Source organism: Helobdella robusta, assembly GCF_000326865.2.
Source record: "Helobdella robusta unplaced genomic scaffold HELROscaffold_3, whole genome shotgun sequence".
Classification (NCBI taxonomy): Eukaryota; Metazoa; Annelida; class Clitellata; order Rhynchobdellida; family Glossiphoniidae; genus Helobdella; species Helobdella robusta.
The window spans coordinates 414,589-438,060 of NW_008704501.1; the positions used below are offsets into that span (position 1 = coordinate 414,589).

A 23,472-nucleotide genomic window follows, 5' to 3' on the forward strand; every position below is an offset into this window, starting at 1 on the left:
GCGAGCGCTCACACATACACACACACACACTCACATCAATAACAAAGAAAAGTTGCTGAAAGGCCGCTCAAATTATTTTCCAGCGTTAACAAATGTGTTAAGTGAGAATGTAATGAAGATTCAATTCTGTTGTTTCTTTTCAATTTTCACCTATCAGGTAGGAATAATATTTATGCATCCATTCGTATTAATTAAAAAAAGTTTCTGTTTCATTAAATCTGAGGTAAAGAAAAAAATTATTATTAAAAAGTAATGGGAAAAAGTGTTATAATAACATTGTCAGCAGTAAAAAAGAACACGTTCTATGGGTTTCATCTTCTGTTGATTGCAAATAATTAACTGCCAAAACTTCTTTTCGATGTTACGTGGTTTCTATGTTGTTGTTATGACATGGCACGATGTACCATTTACATCAAACGATCAAAATTTCTTGTTAATGGTAATGGAGGGGAGTGCTTTCCACTGGGAATGTTTGTGAATGAGCAGCGAATCTCGTGTTTGTCATGCCAACATGATGTGTTGGTTAATACACGTTTGCAATTTTTCCTAAGATTTAGTTCGTGTGCTCGCCAACAAATTATTTCTATTACTGAACTGATGAACTGATGTTTTTTAATAATTTTTTGAAAATCTTTTCTAGACAAAACAAAATCATAAATTTTTATTTATTTTCATTTTACTAATTTGTTTGTTATTTATTCTCATTAGGGCTAAAAATTTATAATTCATAAAAATGTTCACATTGGCTTCAACTCAAACAAAAACAAACTGCAACACATGTCCAAATAAAATCAGCCTCCATAAGTAGTCATTGTTATCATAATTTAAATTTATTTATTGCCTTTATAATGATGTCTGCCATTGTTAAAGCAAGAAAACATTTCACCCAACCATTCAGAGATGTTAAGACTTGAAGAAATATAAATTAAATCATAAAGTAGAGACTGACTGAAAATAACAAAATGATGCAACAGTTACTGCCCATGAAAGAGAACAGAAGAACAATTCTTCTGAATTCCTCTTCTTCTGTTGCAAGCGACTGCAGTTGGAGGTGCCTGTGTGGTAAGGAATGGTTGTTAAGCCCCATGCAACTTCCCCTCCCTGCAGGTAACATTCAAATCAACATTTGCTGGTCTTTAAAACCGACGTTTGTCGTATGGGCTATCGACAGAAGAAAGAAATAAACAAACGTGAGCATATGTTAAGAAGAACAACGAACAGCATATACGAACATAAGAAAAACGAACAGCATATACGAACATAAGGACAACAAACAACATGCAAACGTCAGCTTACACGTTAATTTAAATGCTCCATGGAACAATTAACAAACGGACATATGCTTGGAAACACGCAGAGTTGTGCACGTTTCAATAAAAATGAAGAACATGGCTTCCACCGTTTGCTTTTTCCCTACAAATGTTTGAGGTTGTGATCAGAAACACTAATGAATTTATTCCTTTCAGTCCTCAATCAGACAGATGAATGATGTCCGTTGCAGTGCAGCAGTTGGTCTGCCTGTCCACCGAGGATCATTTATCCCATTCCTCTTCCCCCCAGCCATCCGATCATTCTGATCTTTTCAACCGGATATGATGGATTGCAGCTGAGTTCACCAGAACGCACACACAACAACACGCAAGCAAACAATGTACATCACTGCAGATACACACAAATATCACTACACATACATATACACATCACTGCACATACACACAAACATATTAGCATATTAACTTTAAAGCTAACATACGCAAAAACAATTTGAATTTTTTTATTTATTTCAAGAAATTGAAAATGAAATTAATTAAAAATTTTATTAAAAAATTTAAAAACGAAAAATAATTAAATTTGAAATTTTTCTGTTCATCAATCGTTAAAAAATTTACAAAATTTTCATTTGAAATAAACATTTCAAGTTTTAAAATTTAAAAAATTCCACATATAATTTATCATTGAAAACAATTTTTATATTTTTCATTATCATCAACCGTAACCGTTATATTGATATTCAACCATCATCATTCTCATTGTCATCATCTACAACTATAGAAGCATCAACAAAATAAAATTTATCATCATCATTACGTCATCATTATATCATGTCATCACTACAAACCTCACCGTTACATCACCAGATGATCATTACGTCATAATTTCTTCCAATCCATCATTTTGTTTACTAAAAAAAACTGACGAGCGTATTCCAGATGAGAAATGAATAGGTCTTCTCAGACGAACAACAACAATCAATCATTGCTGTTGGTCGTCCAGCAACACAAACAACAACGCCACCATGCCTTTCAATGCACAACTAACTATGCAACTGGCAAAAATTCATACATATACTTATATATACATATGTAATCATACACTTATATATATGTATATATATATATATGATTGTATATATAATTAATAATTACATATATTATTCCATTATACAACAATACAAATAAACAAACATTTAAACAAAGTCACGTTGTTACCATAGACAATAAACATGTTGTTGGTGTACGTTTCAGTAGCCAAGAATGCAACTTGTTAAATATTCCTGGCATTCAAAATGTTACAAACAACTTTTTAATAGATTAATGGAAAATATAGGAAATTGATATACAGGGTTGTATGTTTTTTCATACACGCTCGTAATATTTCAGTTAACATATTTTATCAGTACTTCTTTGACATCGAAGAAACACAGCAAGCACACGCGCAGGCACAATACATATATGTGTGTGTTTGTTTGTGTATTTGTGTGTGTGTGTTTGTGTGTTTGTGTGTGTGTGGGGGGGGGGGGGTTAATGTTAATGTGGATTACCATTGTAATGATTACATTATAATGTAATTTCATAATAAATTTGATTGCGTGAACACTAAACAAGTCTGCGTGTTACATGTTACCAGATATTTACACGTGTTAAATAGTTCAATTGTTATTCACACATAGCAACATATTTAGATATAGGCGTTTGTTAATACTCTGAATTCCATTAAAAACAATTAATAAATTATATATACATATATAAATTCTTAAGATATATATATACATACATGTGCGTGTGTGTGTGTTTCCGTGTGTGTGTGTACAATTAAGAACGTTTGATTGGGACTCCAGTTTAACGACGAGTGGGATGTATGTTTCGGGAAGAATTTAATGCATGCATTATTTCTTATGTACGTTTCGTTCTTCAAAATTCAATTTCTTTATTTTAAAAAATTGGTTGTTGAACTTTTATCTTCCGATTTGATTTTGTGCTAAACCTCTTCCCACCTATAAGCTCTTGTTTTATTGTTGGTATAAAAATTATTAGCACCATTTGAGTATCCGTTATTTACACTGCTGTTGTTGTTTGCTGCATATCCGTTGAAACCGGTTCTACTTGCACTGTCGGAATAACCGTTACTCGGTCGTGCATCGGTGTTGTGCTTCGATACCGAGCTGGCCGGCGATGAGCGGTTGTTGTCAGCCATCCCCAAAGATCTCTTGTCGTAGGAAGCCGAATGACGCGAGGAGCCAACGAAACTGCGCAGATCAGCTTGCGATGAAGAATCCTGGTTGACACTCGCTGTGCTGAAATATAGAACGCCATCCTTGTGCTTCGACTTCATCATCGTTCCTTTGTTGCCGTATCCGTTATCAGAGGAATTAAAATGCTTCCGTTTTTTTCTGCAGATGATGATGATGAGGGAGATGATAAATAAAGCAATGATGACAGTGGCGATGATGATGATGATGGCTATCGTAACCGCCATCTTGCTGTTCTCGATGGGCTTGTCAATAATTTCTTCAACATCTGGCGTGTCCGTGCTTTGTCTTGAATCGGTTTTGTCGGGACTTTGGAAAAATTTATTTATTGGATTATCGACGTTTTTCTCATTGTTGGAAAAATGCGGATCAACGACTTCACTAAATAAATTATTTTTTTGTGGACCATCATCTCCATTTTGGCTTTCCTTACCGTTTTTATTATCATTGTTTTCTTCTTCGAAAACTTTTATGTTTTTTGACGATGCACCGTTTGGTAGCTTCATGAAATCCGTCACGTGCACAACTGGTCGATTTGTGACATCATCCTTCTTATTAACATTACCAAGATTGTTGTTGGTATCGTCCTCACTGTTGATGTCATCAAATTGCGAGTCAACTTGTTCGATGTCAAAATTTTCACTATTTATTTTGTTGAAGTTGTGTTCGCTGCTTAGTATCATTTTGTCATTATTTTTGCTTTTCTTTTTTGGTGATTGTGGTTCAATGAAGTTTTCGGAAATTAATGACTGGGTTGTTGTTGTGGTTGTTTTTGTCGTTGAGGTAGTTGTTGTGACTGCTGTTGTTGATGTTGGTGAATGTTTCTTCCAATCTCTGCCTTCATTTCTGTCAATGTTTTTGTTATCATTGTTGTTAAAAACGTGTAAACTTTTCTTAGTGGTTTTGTGAGCATTGCTATTTTTTGATGATTTCAATGTTGTCACTTGTATTGGCACAAAATCATCAGGTGAGAGATCACGAATAGATTTTCCATTGAGCAATCTTGGAGTATAACAAACATTTGGACCTGCCGATGAATCAAATTTTTGAGTGAACAAGAACTCTCGAAACCAAAGTAACGATTTATCGCAATGCCATTTGTTGCTCGTTAATTTAATATTCCTTAAGATAGGAGGAAGAAAATTGTGCATGTCGTTTTTGGAGAGAGTCGTGAGGTCTGCTCCTACGAAGCTGACTGACCGCAGAGCTTTTAAGGATGAAGATATGGAAAAACGTTGCTTTTGGTGTTTACTGGGATATTTTGATTGGTCATTATTTGTTAACATAAGTCTGATAAGAGAAGGGCTGTGGTCCATTTCTAAATTTTCCAACGTCAGGTTCACGGGTTTCAAGAAAGTAGTTCGCGCATCAAGCGAATGACTTGGAGTTTCGATGTAACTTATTGACAACGATTTCAACTGAGGGAGTTCATCTAAAAATTTGTCGTCTATATATTTTATTGGATTTTTGTTAACAATTAGAACTTTTAACTTTTTATTGTTTTCAAACGATTTTTCTAACAACTTTTCAATTTTGTTGTCGCCGATATCTAAATTAGCAAGATTAGAATATGTTTTAAAACTTTCTGAATTTATTTCTTTAATTTTATTGCCGGTTAATGACAAAAACGATAAACTGTTATTTAACTGGTCACCATTATTATCAACTGACCATTCTTCGATGGCATTGTCATCGACAAGAAGGCGAGTCAGAGATGAGGGAATCCTGAAGGGAGGTTTTTTCAGCTGGTTTCCGTTCAGCCACAAATTTTGCAAATTGGTAAGAACTTCAATGGAATTATCATGAAGACTCTGAATGTTATTACCATCTAGTAGAAGAATATTCAGCCCATTACACTGCTGGAAATCCAACTTACCTATTTCATTTATTCTGTTTCTTCTTAGTTGTAAGTAGCGCAACGATTGAGATAAACCTTGGGGTACGAGTTGAAGATTGCAGTCTGAAAGATCTAAATAATTTAAACGATGACAATTTGAAATGTTCAAATGAGTCAACTTGTTAAGACGTGTGTTGTTGCGCATTATTAGACTGATGAGGTTGTTGCAAAAATTTGTAAAAGTGTTGTCACTAATTTCTTCAATGCTGTTTGACGAAATAGATAAAGATTTTAGTCTTTTTAGACCAACAAAAGTAAAATCGGTCAATCGATTAAGTTTGTTACCATCTAAATTTAATTTTTCTAATCGCAACATTTCAATAAACGCCAAATCTACATCAGTTAATTTATTATTCGATAAATCGATTTCTCGCAAGTTTTTCGAGACGCTAGCTTCTGTGGTGTCATAATTTTCATCTTCGTCTTCTTTGTAGTCGTCGGCATCTACGTGATCGGGCACGTACAAACCATCATCGTTGAACAATTTGCTATCCTCACCATCGTTGTTGCCGTTGTTATTATTATTGTTATTCTGTTGTTGTTGTACAGCAAAATATTTTTGCTCAAAAGTTGACAACTGATTGTGACTCAAATCTAAAATTTGAAGATTTTTCATACCGCTCAGCGCTTTTTCTTCAATCGATCCTATTTGATTGTGACTCAGATTTAAGTGACGAAGATCATTTAAATTAATTAACGCTGAATTCAATTTGATTTCCTCAATGTTATTGTAGCTTAAATCTAAATGTGTAAGTTGTCCGGGAAGATTTGGTGGGATTTGAATGAGTGGTGATTTGGTTCCACCACAGGTTGCATGATAGTTTTGCACATCTTCAGCTGTTTCAGACACCCAACACGCGCATGACTTTGGGCACTGCATTGAAAAAACTAATGATGAAGACGACGACGATGCCGCTGCCAACATTATTGAAAGAGTTATTGTGATAATAATTGAAGAGGCGTCAAAAAATTTTGATTGTTTTGTGTTGCAGGCTGATCTACCGTGGTATAATTTCATTTGAGAAGTCATCGTTGATGAATAAGTAGTTGATGAATCTTTATGAGCTTCCGTTGGCACTTCTGAAGAATGCTGGCTTGTATTCAGCAAACTCACACCAACATCTGCAAATGATTTCATTAGCAATGTACATATAGAGAAATGTTTAAAAAAAAGATGCTCTTAGTTATGTAAACATTCTTATTTCAAGACATTCAAAAGTGAAAAATTCAAAAAAACGAAACAACAGCCTATTTCTTGATATTTTGGATGCATCACCGCAAAAAATTAAGCTATCAAAATTTTTGAGTAGTTTTCAAGAATAAAAAAATCAGGTGCATAAAAATGTTAAAAAAATTTTTCGCATTTTTAAAATGCTTTTTTCGTTTCGTGCTTCGTTCTTCCGTTTTAGCTCATACTCTCAGGTGAAGAGAGTTTAAATAAAAAATAAATTTTTCAGACATTGAACTATTTTTCGCCATTAATGTTTTTCAAGAAACTTCAAAGCAAATAAAAAAGGATGCGAACTGACATTATGAAAGTAATTGATGGCAACCTTGAATATGCGAAGTATCGCACACGTCTTTAATTTCTTCATCGTTTTTTAAAGAATCGAAGTTTATATTTCATTCAGTTTCGAATGAATTTATATGTTATTATAATTTTTTCTGAAGAGAAAACATCAAACAGAAGAAATACTTAGAGCGCTGAAGACACAAAATATTATTAATTAATTATAAATATTATTAGTTTGTTCACAAATTTGTTCATTGAAATCCTTATTATTTAACGTCACAAAATGTGTCTGAATGTTCAAAAATATTCTTCAACTTTCCCATTGTATGCATTAAAAAGCATTATAAATATTATTACCTGGCTTCTTCGTGACATGTGTCGTCAATTTCGCTAACAAAATATATAACCAACCAAATTTATAACGATGGAAAATAAACAAAACTGTTTGAAACACGTCTAAACAAATTTCGGCACAAATTTAGGCCAACGTTATTTTCTTTCAATTTTCTCGGTTCATATTTTTGATTTAAAAACTTTTGCATCATCAGAATATTTTAATAACGGCTGGGCGGATTAAATTATGTTGTAAATTATGCCAGAAATGAAAACATTTCGGAAGTTTTTGCACTTCCTTCAGCTGTTAGGCATTAGGAAAAAAAGTTCTGCAAGATGTTGCGAAAAATTTATTTAAAATACTTTCAAATGGATGAGCATGTTGAAGCTTCATTAAACTGACTCGCATCACGGAGTTTCTGTTTGCTTATTGAAAATCTGTTTCAGAGAGTTTGTGCATATTTGAGTGAGAGTGCATGGAAAGAAGAAAGAAGAACCCAACTGCTTTTTAATGCATACAATGGGAAAGTTGAAGAATATTTTTGAACATTCAGACACATTTTGTGACGTTAAATAATAAGGATTTCAATGAACAAATTTGTGAACAAACTAATGATAACAATTTTCAGTAGAATCTATTCTTAATGCAATTATTCGCATTATTTCAACATTCCTTCAAACATTATTTAATGATTAGGTTCATTTCATGCACTCGTTTATTTAACTTTTTGTGTTGTTTATTATAATTTTTTCAACTTTAAGTGCAATCATCCACGCTATCCTTCAAGCAATCTTCCATGCAATCCTTCATACAATCTTTCATGCAATCCTTCATACAATCTTTCGTGCAATCCTTCATACAATCTTTCATGCAATCCTTCATACAATCTTTCGTGCAATCCTTCGTACAATCTTTCATGCAATCCTTCATACAATCTTTCGTGCAATCCTTCATACAATCTTTCGTGCAATTCTTCATACAATCTTTCATGCAATCTTCATTTATGCAATTTTTTATTCGATTGAAATTACAATCTCAAGCCATTTACATGTAGAACTTTTATAGGGATTGAATCCTAAATAAGATGTAAAAAATTGTACGTAAGCCGTCGAGGTAATTAAATGATGGATGATAATGACAGTGGTAATGCATGTGCTGTCAACTTTTGGAACTACAAATTCTTAAATAACCTAACCCTAAAATGAAAAAAATGTTTACTTTTCCAGAAAAAAAATTATTCCGCAAAGAAATTTTTAGATGGATGATTCTCAAGAAGATGAAAATTCTTCTTGAATATTTTTATATGATTTATTGCACTTCTTGCTTGATGCTCCGTGGAAGTGAATGTGCACGTGAGGTAGTACATAGCAGATAGATTGTGGTGTTTTAGACAGTCATCTTATTAAATGTATTAGCTTTTTGCATATAAATTATACAGAGAGTTGGTCTACCAATGCATTCGAGGTTGGCATGGTTATTTAAAAACTTGCTTTTGTGTGACTGCGCTTAAATGCATGTGAGGGCCAGAGATGATGATGTCGGTGGACGTGAAATGCTACACAGCGTTGGATACTTCGCAAGATGCGAACTCGAGAAACATGCCAGCACTCCATCTTAACATCAGGCAACCTGCTAGAACGAAGTAATTGTTTGGAATGTTAAGCGAGAACAAGGTGCGGATTAGTGAAACATTCAAATGTGTGAAAAATATTTGCTGCTTAGTCTTAGATCTTCTGTTCGTCAAAAAAAAATTTTTTTTTCAAGTTGACTGATGGTTTTCGACTAAATAACTTTTTTCATTTTTTAACATTCCTTTAAGCCAGTATACATTCTTGAAGAATTTTTAATGAGTGTTTCAACATAAGATAGCCTACCAAGGGCGGCATTCGTAGATCTCAAGGCCCTGTGCCAATAAGTAAGTGGAAGCCATTTAATTACTTTCAAAATTAAAAAAACAAAAATGAAACTTTTGTTAAGTGGGGGGATTTCAAACACTTCATTGCCCACAAATGAAGTAATTTCAACAAAAATGTAATAGAGTTGAACACAACTCATTCGCACTAAATTACTGCGTTAAAGAACGGAGCAACATTGTTATGCCTTTGCAATATTCGCCATAAATACAAAAAAATGAAGCTAAAGAAAAATAACGTCGTAATTATGAAATTAGTTGACCTCCAGCGTGGGGTCACGAACCGACACTGGCCATAATTAAACCAACGTTTCGAGAATATTCAATTTTCGTAAATGTACGCACGTGCACGTCTTAGAAAGACAAAGTCCAACACAATTTTGGAAGAAGAAAGAGATGATTCTAGAATATTTAATTTTCGTAAATGTACGCACGTGCACGTCTTAGAAAGACAAAGTCCAACACAAACATTGCCCTGCACGCCACCTTGCGTCGTTCTCTGTCGAGCTGCAATTAAGAGATTCATCGAGTGGACCGTCTGTTTGCCGGGCTGTTGTCAGATGCAAATTTTTATTGCATGCAGAGCTCTGTTGTGTTCACGTGTTTGAACGCTCCTATCTGCGTGTGTGTGTGTATGTGTATGTGTGTGTGTGTGTGTGTGTGTGTGTGTGAATGTGTGCGTGTGAACAAATTCACGAACGTTCGTATCGCATGGTCATCGTCGAATTTCCACCTGAATTAGAATGGTTGGCAGTGCATTTGTTTATAAAGTCTTAAAAAATGCGTCTCTCGCTCGAATGCTCCCACCTCTAAACTTGCAGGCTTCTTGCAGAAATCGTTTTAGGTGTATTCGCGTGCACATGCCAAGTTTTATCTAATCAAATTAAATTTTCAAAAAATTTAAAACGCCCATCATACAAGTTCTCACAAGCGCTCTCTATAGTAAAACAATTCGAAATTAATCATCAAATAAAATATAGAAATATATAGAGATATGTTTTAATCATTGTTTTATTCATCTTTTGAGGCGCGTGTGCGAGTGTGAGAATGTGTAACTTTGCGCGCGCGTGTGTGTGCGTGTGTGTGTGCGAGTGTTCGTTTGAATGCGTCTGCTTGTTTATGCATGTTCATTTTCATAAATGTTCATCGTATCCCGCGGTGGAGATAATTATCATGATCATTATTAATTTAAACTTTCAAACAATCGAACAAAACAAGACATCATTGTAAAGATATAAACAGACAGATGTTACTTCTCTGTTGTTTTGTTGTTGTTATCATGTTGTTGTTGCTGTCACATCCAAATCACTGTTACTCTTAATAAATAACATTTTGTCAATTTTGTATGGATTTAAACTGGACCGTCCCTTTTGCAGTGTATAATTGAGAGATGATCCTATCCTTCCTTTATCAATTACATCTACCTGTGGATCAACTTCAACATTTTTTACCTCGGACATTTTTATAAAATAATCGATAATTAACCACGCCGTAAATAAAATAACTACTTCTTTCAAAGTAAACAGGAAAAAGAAATGGTTGCTTCAATGGCTTTCAAAGATATTAAGATTTTAATATATAAAATTATTACAATGATAATGCAATTTTCAAAATGTTATGAACGAACAAAAATATTTAACAAAATTTTTGCGGTCACCGCGGTTTTGATAAAAAAAACCGCGCCGCGGAAAAACCGCATATTTGAAAACCGCAACCGCGTAAAACCGCATGATTTTGCACCGCAACCGCAAAAAACCGCGGTTGCGGTGCGGTTTTTGCGGTTTAAACCGCGACAACCGCAAACCGCGCAGGGCTCTAATTTGTATGTAGTTTGTATGTAGTATGTATGTTGTTTGTATGTAGTTTGCAAGTTGTTTGTATGTTGTTTGTATGTAGTTTGTATGTTGTTTGAATGCTGTTTGTATGTAGTTTGTATGTAGTTTGTATATAGTTTGTATGTAGTTTGTATGTTGTCTGGGTGTTGTTTGCATGTTGTTTACATAAAATTACAGAGTAGTGTCTGTCCAACAAAGAGTGATTTAAAACAAAAGAATTTTATGGCCCTTGCATCTTTCTTAAGAGCCATGTTTTTCATTTGAGTCTCATCTTATATAATTTTTTATTTGTTTGTCGCTCTTTCTTTCTTTTTCTTTTTAAACCTTTTTTAATTTTATTGTTTTAGTTTGCGTTTTCCTCAACAAAAAAATAAATAAAAAAAAATAAATCTTAAAAATTTGTAGCAGTAACGGTTTGGGCTATCAGAATTAAAACGGCGCTGTTCTGTGTCGTTCAAAATGTTGTTTTGTTGTATGTTGCTTCGTTTGTATGTTGTTTCGTTTGTATGTTGTTTTGTTTGTATGTTGCTTCTTTTGTATGTAGTTTTGTTTATTGTTTTATTTGTTTGAGTTACACCTTTCGTTAATTTATTATTTTTATCCATGGAAACAAATTGTTTGTTGTATGTATGTTGTTTGCGAACTGTATGCATGCATTTTAAAATTTCGTTTTCAGTTGGAAGATATTCACTCGCGAACAACTGCGAACACGTGCAGTCTGCATGTTTTCCTTTGCTTTCCAGGGTTAATAAATTATTTTGTCTTAGAAACTTAAGTTTCTTTTGTTTTAATGTACACATACTTCAGCACGTTTGCATACATATATACGCACCTATTTAGTCGCAATTAGTATAAAACAAATTGTTGTTTCTTTTTTTGTCTTCAACACTATATATTTCGGTGTGTTTGTTTATTTGTGTGTGTTTGCCTGCTGTGTTTATGCACGTACGTGTGCATGCATGTTCGTTTGTATGTCTGCATCTGTGAGCTTTGATATGGAGCTGAACAACTTTTAAATATCAGAATATAAGGATGGATTTAGGAAAGCGTCATTGGGGCAATGCAGTTGAAGCTCTCGTAGTATAACTGCATGCATTCAATTCAATTTCATTCGAAGTTTCGTACTGACTCAGCCGAGCTTTGCACTTGGAAGATAATTTTCTTATTCTTCGATGTTTCATGAAAAAAATTTTTTTTATCGTCTCTTGTCGTTTGCCCGCATCACTTCTGAATTTTTTATATTCGAACACTTGAAAGAATTTCTTCAAAAAACATTTGCACTAAGGTGCTTATTTTTATCAAAAAAAAACTTTTAGAAAAAATAGTTTAAAAAATGGTTGAGAAACATTCAGATTTCTATTTAATATCTTGATTTTTTTTAATTTAAATAGACATAAAATAATGTTTAGAAAAGTGTCAAAGATTATATATTATATATTTTAGGGACAATAAGAAATAAATTTAAATGAATTATCGATTTTTTAAAGTTTTAAGAAAAATTTTTGAAAAAAAAATAAAAAAGCGTTTGTTTGATACATCCATATGATATATTTACACGATACACACATATGATACATCTACAAGATACATCTACAAGATACAGACACACGATACACACATATGATACATCCACAAAATACAGAGACAAGATACATCTATATGATACATCTACATGATACACATTCCACAACCACACCAAACATCTTCGCAAAAAACAAATTTGAAAAAAACAATGCCGACATTTGACGCATACAAACCTTCATCAATGATAAATAGGGGCTGTTGAAGATTGTTGAGATTAAGAAGAGGTCATGATGATGATGATGATGAGGATGATGTTGTTGTTGTTGTGTTTGATAATGATGTTGTTATTGTTGATGATGATGATTTTGTTGTCGTTGTTGTTGATGAGGATGATAAATATTGATAATGTAGTAAAATGTAAACGTTAAATTTTTGGAGTTTTTATTTTCTGTTGACGACGACGCTGATGCTAATGAAGTTGAATCAATGATAAGTATAATACTCTCGTTGTGTATAGTTTATTGCAACTGCGATTTTAATTTGTGTGTAATCCGTGCGAATGAAACGTCTTGTTGAATGTCATTAATCTATTTAGTGGAGCACTCCCTGCCATCTAGCATCGTTACATTAATTGGAATTACAAATAACTTTATATTAATTATAATTGCGTTACGACATCCGAACAATCCTTCAAAATAATTACTTCAAAACTTTGTTTTTCGCCGTTAACAACATATGATCGAGCACAAATTTCAACGTGTTTAAAAATTACGATTAATTAGTAGTAGTTAAGTGAACTTTTATTATTTCATAAATTCAAACATTTGAGACGTTGATTAACAGCTGATGTCATGCAGCTGCATGAAACAACAAACAAACAAACAAACAACTAATGCCAAGTTAAAAATTAAAGCACATCGGCAAGAAACAAGAAGTCACATCCTACCTGAACCCATATCTTAACAATCAATACAACGTCACAATGAATTTTAAATACCGTTCGAACGTTACAACGGTCGTTAAATACAAGTTCGTTATATAACTTACGTGCATATGAATATTGTTTGAAATGAGGAATCCTTGTTTAAATATACATATATACTTGTGTGCTCAGTGCAAACATATGTCAAAAATATGTATTTATGTATGTGTGTATGTATGTATGTATGTATGTATGTATGTATGTATGTATTTATGTATGTGTGTATGTATGTATGTATGTATGTATGTATGTATGTATGTATGTATGTATGTATGTATGTATGTATGTATGTATGTATGTATGTATGTATGTATGTATGTATGTATGTATGTATGTATGTATGTATGTATGTATGTATGTATGTATGTATGTATGTATGTATGTATGTATGTATGTATGTATGTATGTATGTATGTATGTATGTATGTATGTATGTATGTATGTATGTATGTATATATAAATTTGTGTGTGTGGGTATGTTCATATAGAATTGTCAGAATTTTTGGCATTGATTAATTTAAAGTTTATCTTTTCAATTTTCCTTACTAAAATTTTCTGGTAATTGTTTAGTTTATAAAAATAGAATTATTATCCAAGTTCACCGAAACTGTTGTTGTCCAAATTCATGGTGCAGATAGGTTTTATTTCAATTTTTCACAAATCATCTTCAGTGCGGGAACAATATAAACCAAACCTGCACTGTTTCATTAACAACAGTTTCATTGAATATTCATAATGAACTTGGATAGTAATTCTTTTTTTAATAAATTGAACCATTTCCAGGAAAATTCTAGCAAAAAAATTGAAAAGACAAACTTTAAATTGATGAATGCCAGCAATTCGGTAGATTTCATGCAATACAGTCTCCCTCCAAGGTATGTATATATGTAAATGTATCTGTAGCACATAGTGAGGTTTAAATTTAATGGCTGACTTTCATATGCACTAAAAGGCTCAGTCGTACAACGGCCGTGGATTGTTAGACTGCTGCTGGCGTTATTTATAAACTTTATTTGATATTCATTCAAAGTCACTTTACATATATATATATATATATATATATATATATATACATTTATTTATTTATTTGTCTATAGCTTTGTTTAGTAGCATGAGGGTTAGAATTATTAGTATTGTATCATTATGACAATTATTATTATTAATTATTATTATTAATTATTATTATTAATTATTATTATTATTATTTTTAGAATGAATTATTAGTTTACTAAACAGGTCAGATGCTTAAAATCATGATTAACTAAACAAAATTATGTATATATTTGTTTATTTATGTTTATGTATGCAAGTGCAAATGTATGTGTTGTGCAGTTGGATTTAAATTAATAATTAAGTTAATAGCAGAGCGGTGTGCACAACTTGACAGCCACACAAACCGAGAAGGACTGAAAAATAAAAATGAAAAAAAAAACTTAAAAAGTATTTATAAATGAGTTTTTAGTTTAACTGCAAGTTGATGTAATAAGTTGTGGTGCAGTTGTTGTCATTTGCGTGTTGTGCAGTTTTAAAGCGAACTACGCAGGCACCTGCTGCCGATTGCATGATGAGCTCGAGAACATTTGAGCGCATGCTATTGATCAACCAGATGAGTGCTGAAAAAAATTTTACATTTCAAAATTTGAAAAAATGAGCCATGGTTTCTTCACGTTGCGACGTTTCTGCTCCAAAAAGTTCTTTTAATTATTCAAACATACTTCCTCTCGTATATTGAGACACTGCAACCAACAAAGTAAGAAGCAGTAGAGAAAGATAGAAGGGAAGGAAGGAAGGAAGGAAGGAAGGAAGGAAGGAAGGAAGAGAGGGAGGAAGAAAGAGAGGAGAGGAGCAGCCCCCAACGTACGCATGCCTGACGACATGAAATTCGAAGAAGCACCGACAGTCGTAAACCGTTGACGTTGAAGACGTTTGACGAGCACTCGTACCCTACATCACGTCCATATTTATTATTTCAATTCCATCTATCCATCCGTCTATTTATTTTCCATCCATTCCCACACACACACACACACACACACACACACACACACATATATATATATATATATATATATATATATAATATTGTAAATATATATATAATATATATATATATATATATATATATATATATATATATATATATATATTAGGGTGGGTCGAATTTTTTTATCTTTCCTGTACATGAACAAAAAGTTGTCTTGGCATCAGTACAGTAGGAAAATAATATTTAAAGATTTTTTATGAAACGTTTAGGAGTCCCAACTTTTGATTAAAGTCTTACCTTATTTGGTGTATTTTAACCATTTCCTTGGTACAATCTAAATACGTACCGAACTATGAATCATTAACTAAAATGCATTGGCAAATGGCTTAGCACCTAACTACAAGTGCTAAAAAAGAAATGGAGTAAATTTTATAACGTTATTTGCATGTGACGTCACCAACATTAACAACAAACCATGTGCTGGATTTTTTAGAAACAAGCAAAATATCTAATATAATATTTTGTAATTTTATTTTCTTCTTTGCAATAATAGATCTATAGTAAAATTCAAGTAGGCTAATATAGATGTATACTACAATAGGCTATAGTCTAGACTGTAGATAAATCACTTCATTTAACTGGAGGAGAACTTAGGTAGACCATTACAGTGGTTGGTATGCCTTCCACAGTGTAACGAGCTGCCATTTAGAAGGTTTTTGGCAGGCGTGGATTTTGCTCGAACTACAGGACCTTCCACATCGACAGGTACAATTAGCTCAGCTCTAGAATATGATCCAAATGAATTGCCTGTCGTTAATTATTTGCCAATTACTGGTAAGGTGACTGATTGTGATGAAGCTGTCAAGAAGGATCTTAGCACAGACCAACTGTAGTTTTTGGAAGCATGTCTAGCAGTACAGCGTGGACGTCAGGCTTCTACAGATATTGATTTCCTCGAAAGAGTTTACCTGGAAATATAAGTCATGCTCGATGGTTGACGAAAGCCAACAGGATTTTGCGTCTCTACATGTCTAGAGAAGTGGCATCTGAACCTCTCAGAAGAGTAACGCATTTCATTTTGAACTTTTACGGACCCTCTTGGTTCAAAATTAAATCAAATTCTTCTTGCCGAAATGGTGCTAACAACTTCTTTTACTTAGTTCAGTTGTTTCGGGAACTTGATGCCTTAGATCAGGCTGTGGTTTGTCCTGTTCTCAAAAATAACTGCTACTTTGCGCATGCTGAAAACATTCTCTTAGCTGCAGTTAGTGATAGTGATAAGGAAATTCGTCGTTTTTCAGTAGAACAAATAATAAGAGCAAGAGAGAAGCAGACTAATAGTAACATCAACTTACTTACACACATCCAATACTACTGCCCGATGTTCCATGTCATTCACAGGCAGTAGAGAGAACAATTAAAGACGTTAGCGCTGCCAGCTGTAAAGTTTATGGGAAAAAGTCCCGTCATGGCATGGTGTTACAGAGTAAGAAATCCAGATTAGAGATACCAAAAATAGACAGCAAGAAAGATTTAATTAACAGTTAGGTTAAACAACTTTGTATTGTTGCTGTTTAACATTGATTCGTTACAGTTTACATTCTTTTTAATTTGTAATACATTGCAATACATTACCCTAACATTGGGTATTTATGTAGTCTTTCTAGTCAGAGTTGGGACCTGTAGACACTGTCCATAAAATAAAAAGTGAGGTTTTTTCAAACGAGTACATCAAAAAGCAACTTTTTAGACATGCACAGGATCTCCAACTTAATATTTTTTACATTTCGACTCACCTTAATATATATATATATATATATATATATATATATATATATATATATATATATATATATATATACGAGGAAGTATATCTATTATATATATATATATGTATATAAATATGGATGGGAAAATGAGATAATAAAGATGGACGTGATGTAGCGTACGATTGCTCATCAAACGTCTTCAGCCTCAACGGTTTACGACTGTCGGTGCTTCTTCGAATTTTATGTCGTCATGCGTGCATCTTCTGTATGTCTCTTCCTCCCTATCTTCCCATGCTGATGCTGGTCTGCATTTGCTTCCAGTGTGTTGCAGTTGGATGAAAAATATCCGAATCCAGCAAAAAATGATGACCGATGCCGACACTCTGTTTGCTTCTAACTTTATTGATTGCAGTGCTTCAAACTTGTTGGTTGCAGTGTTTCTAACTTGTTGGTTGCAGTGCTTCTAACTTTATTGGTTGCAGTGCTTCAAACTTGTTGGTTGCAGGGCATCAAACCTGTTGGTTGCAGGGCTTCTAACTTGCTGGTTGCAGTGCTTCAAACTTGTTGATTGCAGTCAGTAATTGTGTTTATGTACGAAAAAATATTTTTTATAAATTCAATAATTTTTTAGACATTCAATCATTGTTGGTTTCAGCGATTCGCTCATTCCTTACTTACTGAACGTAACAACTGAACAACGCAACATAATTGGTTGATTAAATTTAAATGCACGCTTTGTATGAAAACAGTTCAACTTTCTATTTTGGAATTAATTATAAATTATTTTCTAATGCAAGTGCTAATGTGTTAATGTTATGAACATTTGTTCTTAAAATTTTTGTGCTGGTGATTAGGAATGAGCTGATAAAATGTGGCTGCCGACTAAAATTATATATATATATATATATATATATATATATATATATATATATATATATATATATATATATATATCGTACAAAGCGTGTGTGTGCGTCTGTGTGTGTATCTACAAATTAATACTGCAAAAGGATTTTTGTAGCATGGCATTAAATTGAGTTCAGTTTTGTCCTTAAGATTAACGAAGAGATTTCATAATTCTGAAAATATCAAAAAGATGGATGTTATATCAAGTTGTTTGAGAATGAATTATAACTGGCTGTTTTGATGCATCCAAATCTATCCAATCTATTCATGCAACAATCTATCCATCTATCTACCACTCATCCAACCATGCACCACTCCATCAATCAATCCATCAAATCATCCATTCATCTATCCATCCACGCATTCATGCATCCGATAATAATTACGAAGACCATAATTTTGGAAATGGTGAAACTGATAATTAGACCTAGTAGGTGGAATGATTTCCTTAAAATAAGTTATGTGGGTGCAGCTTCGTTGAATTCCACTTCTAAAACTCGTTTACCCTGCGTTAATCATTTTTTCGTTTGTGAAATAAATAATTTTTTGGTTTCTGTTTTATTCGGAAATCAATGTATTATTGAAAGAAGCCTGTCTGTCTGTCGTCATCATAGTTTGAACCCACTACTACCATTATCAAAGACGTGGTTCCTTCAGCGGTTGAAGGAACCACGTCCAAATCTCATTTGCATTCACTTCTGTCTCTCTATTTCATTTTTAAATAATTTATAAATGATTAAGAAACAAAACCAGCAACATTTTCCACTGGTTGTTGGTATTGTTCATCATTTTGCAATTATTCAAGTTTGAAATGTCTGACTTGAAATAAAAAAGGGTATTAATAATATCGCATGTGAATTGTTGGATCAAAGATGGAGGATAATGGTGTGCAGTGTGGGCAGAATTATGAACATTTTTTATTTCAATGCTGGTCCTCTACTGATATCATTAAGTTATCGCTACGAACTAAGGAGTACTATGCTTATTACTACGCAATTATTGGACAATTTTCAGTGGCATAATAGTTGTAATATGAACATTCATTTAATCAAGTGCTTTATTGTTGTAGGAATTAGCTGTTGATTGTTCTGGTTTTGTTTTATTGTTGGTGGTTGTGGTGGTGGTTGATGTCAGTTGGTTGGTTGATTGTTGTTGGGCTGTTGTATTAGGTTGTTGATTAGTTGAATGTGGTGTGATTGTTTGGTAGTAACATCTGCAACCAAAAGTTTTCATTGTGTTTGTACGACTTGTTATTTTAATTTCAAATTTATACTAGAAAAAGTTAAAATTTTTTTAGTGTCTTTGATTTTTAACAAGTTGCATATACATTCAATTGCAAAGTCACATATAAAAACATCCAAAATAACAAAATGATCACAAAAGCTTCAAACATGAATAAAATTTTTATATTCATTCAATTGTAGGAAGAGTGTGTTGAAATAACAAATAAAAGAAAGAATAAAAGAATGACTACTGATTTGTTGCAAGTCTTGAATGCGTGACAGCAGAGCTACCTACACTCACTGTTTGTCAAGCTATCGACTTGCTCGTGCGCACATTCAAATGACTTTTGCTGCCAATTTTCATTTTCATGTTGTCTCAATTTCTGCAATGACAACCGCCAACAAAAATGTTTACATCAGTTACTGCCTACAGTAGTGTTAACAGTATGTTGTGTTCAGCAGCAGTTGCAGGCTCAACGTCACAACATCACAAATGTTCAGAGCGGCTGATTTCGTTAGAGAGGCTTCCAGATGTGAGAAGTATTTTTATTCGAACTCAGTAAAATCCAGTTTTGGACACAAGAACACCGTTTTAAGAAGAAAATTTACAAAAAGTTTGCGAGATAAACAAAACAGTCGCAGCGTAATTTGGCCACACCAACAAAAATTTTCAAAACTTTTGCATTCTCTCGTCAACTTTGTCTCGGTCCTTCGCTGAATGTTCATCAGATCAGGACCATTGCAGTCACATATATCTCGGTTAACAGTGCAACTGCTGTTTATAAACACCACTTCAACTTTGTAGGTAATCTTTTATTTCATAGATATTTTCAACTGAAAACATGACTGGCACCACCATCACACTTCAACACCCGCCTTACTTCTCCATCTTCATTTTGCACGCAGCCAACTACCCGATGGAATTCAGCAGCACAGAGGAAGTACTGCTACACGCGGATGCAATGGAAGGAAACCCGAAATGACACTTATAATGTTTGAGAACGAGACATTCTTTGGAAATAACTTTTATAAAATTTGAGAAAGACTGCCTTTTAAAAATTGAAGTTATTTAGTCGAGCATGTTTGGAATGATTTAATATTTCATATCAGGCATAGGAATCAAGTGAACAATCTTTGACAGGCGATAAATCAAGCCGAGGCACCGTTTTGTTATGTGCAGACGTTCAATTATTAATATATATTGGGTCATCAAGAGAAATTTATTCATTTATTTTTGTCAAATATTAATAGCTATGAGTATTATTATTATCATAATTATTAGTAGCAGTAGTAGTAGTAATAGTAGTAGAAGTAGTAGTTGTAGTAGTAGTAGTAGTAATAGTAGTAGTTGTAGTAGTAGTATTAGTAGTAGTATTAGTAGTAGTAGTAGGAGTAGTAGTAGTAGTAGTAGTAGTAATAGTATAACTATAATTAAATGATTGTAGTAAAAAACTCAATACTATATACGACATGTGTAAATTCTAGTGAAAGAAATCTTTTGAGCAAAGACAGTGTCTCACTGATGTTTTGAATACCTTATAATTCGAAGCATTTGAAATGTTAAAAATGTGATTAGCCAGGCTGTCAGCAATGTTTGTGGTTCCACATCAGTTCTCTTCGTTAAAAGTTCTTCAATGAATGTTTAACCATTCATATGCAGCAGTTTGTTGAAATAATAATAATAATAATTATTATTATTTTTTTATATTTTTATAACAATAATAATTATAATTATTATTATTATTGTGCGATAATAATTTTACATAATAAAAAGAAGTTGGAGGCAGCCAGTTTGTGATGTTGAAGAGGAGTATTTATTTAATGTTGTTGAACAATTGTTAACATTATGATTACAATTTGTTATGGTTGTGATGTGGTAACTCTAGTAAATGTTTGCAGTTGCTGGTCTGATAATAAAAAAATACAGGCGCCTGGTGGCATTTGTGGCAGCCACTCAGTCGCGAGAAGTTCTTTAGTGATTGAAATTGTTAGAACAAGCATCGACAAATAGTATTACAGAATATCCTACCGGCTTTCAACTAAAAATAACAGTCACTGAGTTATGTTGAGTCTAAAATGTCTAAACAAACTAACGGTACAATATTACATTGAATGAGGTGAGATTTCAATTTAAATTCATTCAAAACTTAACTACAGAATGGCAGCCAGACATGCTGCAAAACTTCAAAACACATATGCAACCAGGTCTATACCTATTATTTACATACACACACACACTGATATATATATATATATATATATATATATATATATATATATATATAGAAAGAGAGAGAGAGAGAGGGAGAGAGAGAGAAAGAGAAAAAGAAAGAAAGAGATAATACGTAGATTGCTTTACAGACGTATTCATATGCCCTTATAAAGTTAAATACTAAGAAACGAACTGAGAATGAATTGAATGCTTATTGCTTATACTCGATGAATTCTCTCTTCATTCAATGCGATCACATGTTTGGAATGTTCGTTCGTATTGTTTGCACGCACCTCACTTACTACTGCTGACACGAACCTTTGCTGACATTGCATTCTTTTAGCAATAACTATTATAGTCTTAATAATATTATTATAAATTAAAACAATAATAATAAATATTGTTATTACTACTGCTAGTAGTAGTAGTGTCGGTAGTAGTAGTAATAGTAGCAGTGGTGATAGTGGTAGTAGTAGTAATAGTAATAGTAGAATTGGTGATAGTGGTAGTAGAAGTAATAGTAGTAGTGGTGGTAGTAGTAGTTGTTGTAGTATATTATTCTTAGAACAGTTTGTCACACTAACCAATAACAAGTTATAATAAGTTTAATGACAACATCCATGCAATGATAGGTTAGTTTTATGCCTTCACGAAGAACATCACCAAGATAAAATCACTCGTAATGACAACATCAAGCCCAAGTCGGTCAAGGTTGTATGTCGTCAGAGTTTCGAATAGGACTGTCCGCTGTTGTTTTCTACGTAAGACGACAGGAATGTATCGGAATTAAGGAAGTTTTTTAAAAGATTTCTTGATTACATCAAGATTAAACAATCTAGAAACAAAAACTATTAAACTATATTTATTAAACTATTAAACTATTTTTAGCTTAAAAATCGAATCACTCGAATAATTGCAAAGATTTTTCTTTAGACATGTTCCTTAAAAATTTTTAATTCTTTTCAAAGTTGGAAAGTTTAAATATTGATGGCGTTGAAATTTGCAGCAGGCCACGGTGGCAGATAATGAACGTATGATGTGTGTAAAAGGTCGAAAGTGATTGTCGGTCGTAGCAATCTGCCGATGTTTCTATAGCAGAATTTAATTTTTAGTCTCCGCTGCTTTTTAATTTTTGAATCCGTGAAGGCAATTCTCCTAACCCAGCCCACATGTTACTGAAGTTTCAGGCTCTTCAAAACTTTACGACTTTTAGTTTTTTTTAATAATTCAGTCGATTATCTTCCAGTTTAGGCGATTGTTTCATATCCAGTCATAGAAATCTATGAAATTATTTTTATGTTCCAAAATTTTTTATTTCAGTTTCAATACAACAAAAGCTATATTTTACTTCAATATTAAAAGTAAATTATTAGTAGTAATTTTACTTTTACTTTAATAAATAAAATATTACACTGAAATTGAAGTTAAAATGTATTAAAATAATAAGGACTCGAAAGCAAACATCTATTTCGATCTTTTGAAAATCTTTCACTTTCAATGTAGTAAGAACAGAATTTTAGCAAATTTATAAGGTAATAGTTACCAAAAGGTCTTTCAAACTAAAAGTATTTAATAACTGGTTTTAAATCCGATGATGACAAGTTAGTTTAAAAAATTTGATGAATTTAGAGGCTTAATCAAAATGTTATGTAAAAGTTTAAGTATTTTTGTATAGCAGTTTTGTTTTTTTGTATAACTGTTCTGAAATGTCTACCGTAAATTATGTTTGAAAAATGTTAAAAATCTACTGACCCTAGCCTTGGCCGTGCATTTCGTAATAATAACAATAAGACGTTGTCAAACTTATTGCATATTTGTAATGAAGAATTGGTTAACAATATTAAATTAGGTT

The 23,472-nt window shown here is 32.8% G+C and overlaps 3 protein-coding genes across 3 annotated transcripts; 1 reads left to right on the forward strand and 2 right to left on the reverse strand.

The window, feature by feature from the left end:
* Positions 1-1,758: 1,758 nt before the first annotated feature.
* HELRODRAFT_188483 (hypothetical protein) lies at positions 1,759-7,021 on the reverse strand (the record flags this gene model as incomplete). Its single annotated transcript, XM_009020962.1, has 2 exons — positions 1,759-6,548; positions 6,952-7,021. The coding sequence occupies 2 exons, from the start codon at positions 7,019-7,021 to the stop codon at positions 3,259-3,261; spliced, it is 3,360 nt and encodes a 1,119-aa protein (XP_009019210.1). The 3' UTR covers positions 1,759-3,258.
* A 1,008-nt stretch (positions 7,022-8,029) lies between these two features.
* Positions 8,030-10,645, reverse strand: HELRODRAFT_160970 (hypothetical protein; the record flags this gene model as incomplete). The annotated part of the gene is made up of 5 exons (XM_009020963.1): positions 8,030-8,268; position 8,469; positions 8,847-9,006; positions 9,620-9,735; positions 10,610-10,645. The coding sequence occupies 5 exons, from the start codon at positions 10,643-10,645 to the stop codon at positions 8,030-8,032; spliced, it is 552 nt and encodes a 183-aa protein (XP_009019211.1).
* A 4,528-nt stretch (positions 10,646-15,173) lies between these two features.
* HELRODRAFT_160971 (hypothetical protein) lies at positions 15,174-17,058 on the forward strand (the record flags this gene model as incomplete). The annotated part of the gene is made up of 5 exons (XM_009020964.1): positions 15,174-15,217; position 15,677; positions 16,200-16,349; positions 16,472-16,774; positions 16,912-17,058. 5 exons carry the CDS (start codon positions 15,174-15,176, stop codon positions 17,056-17,058), a joined length of 645 nt encoding a protein of 214 aa, XP_009019212.1.
* Between the last annotated feature and the right edge of the window lie 6,414 nt (positions 17,059-23,472).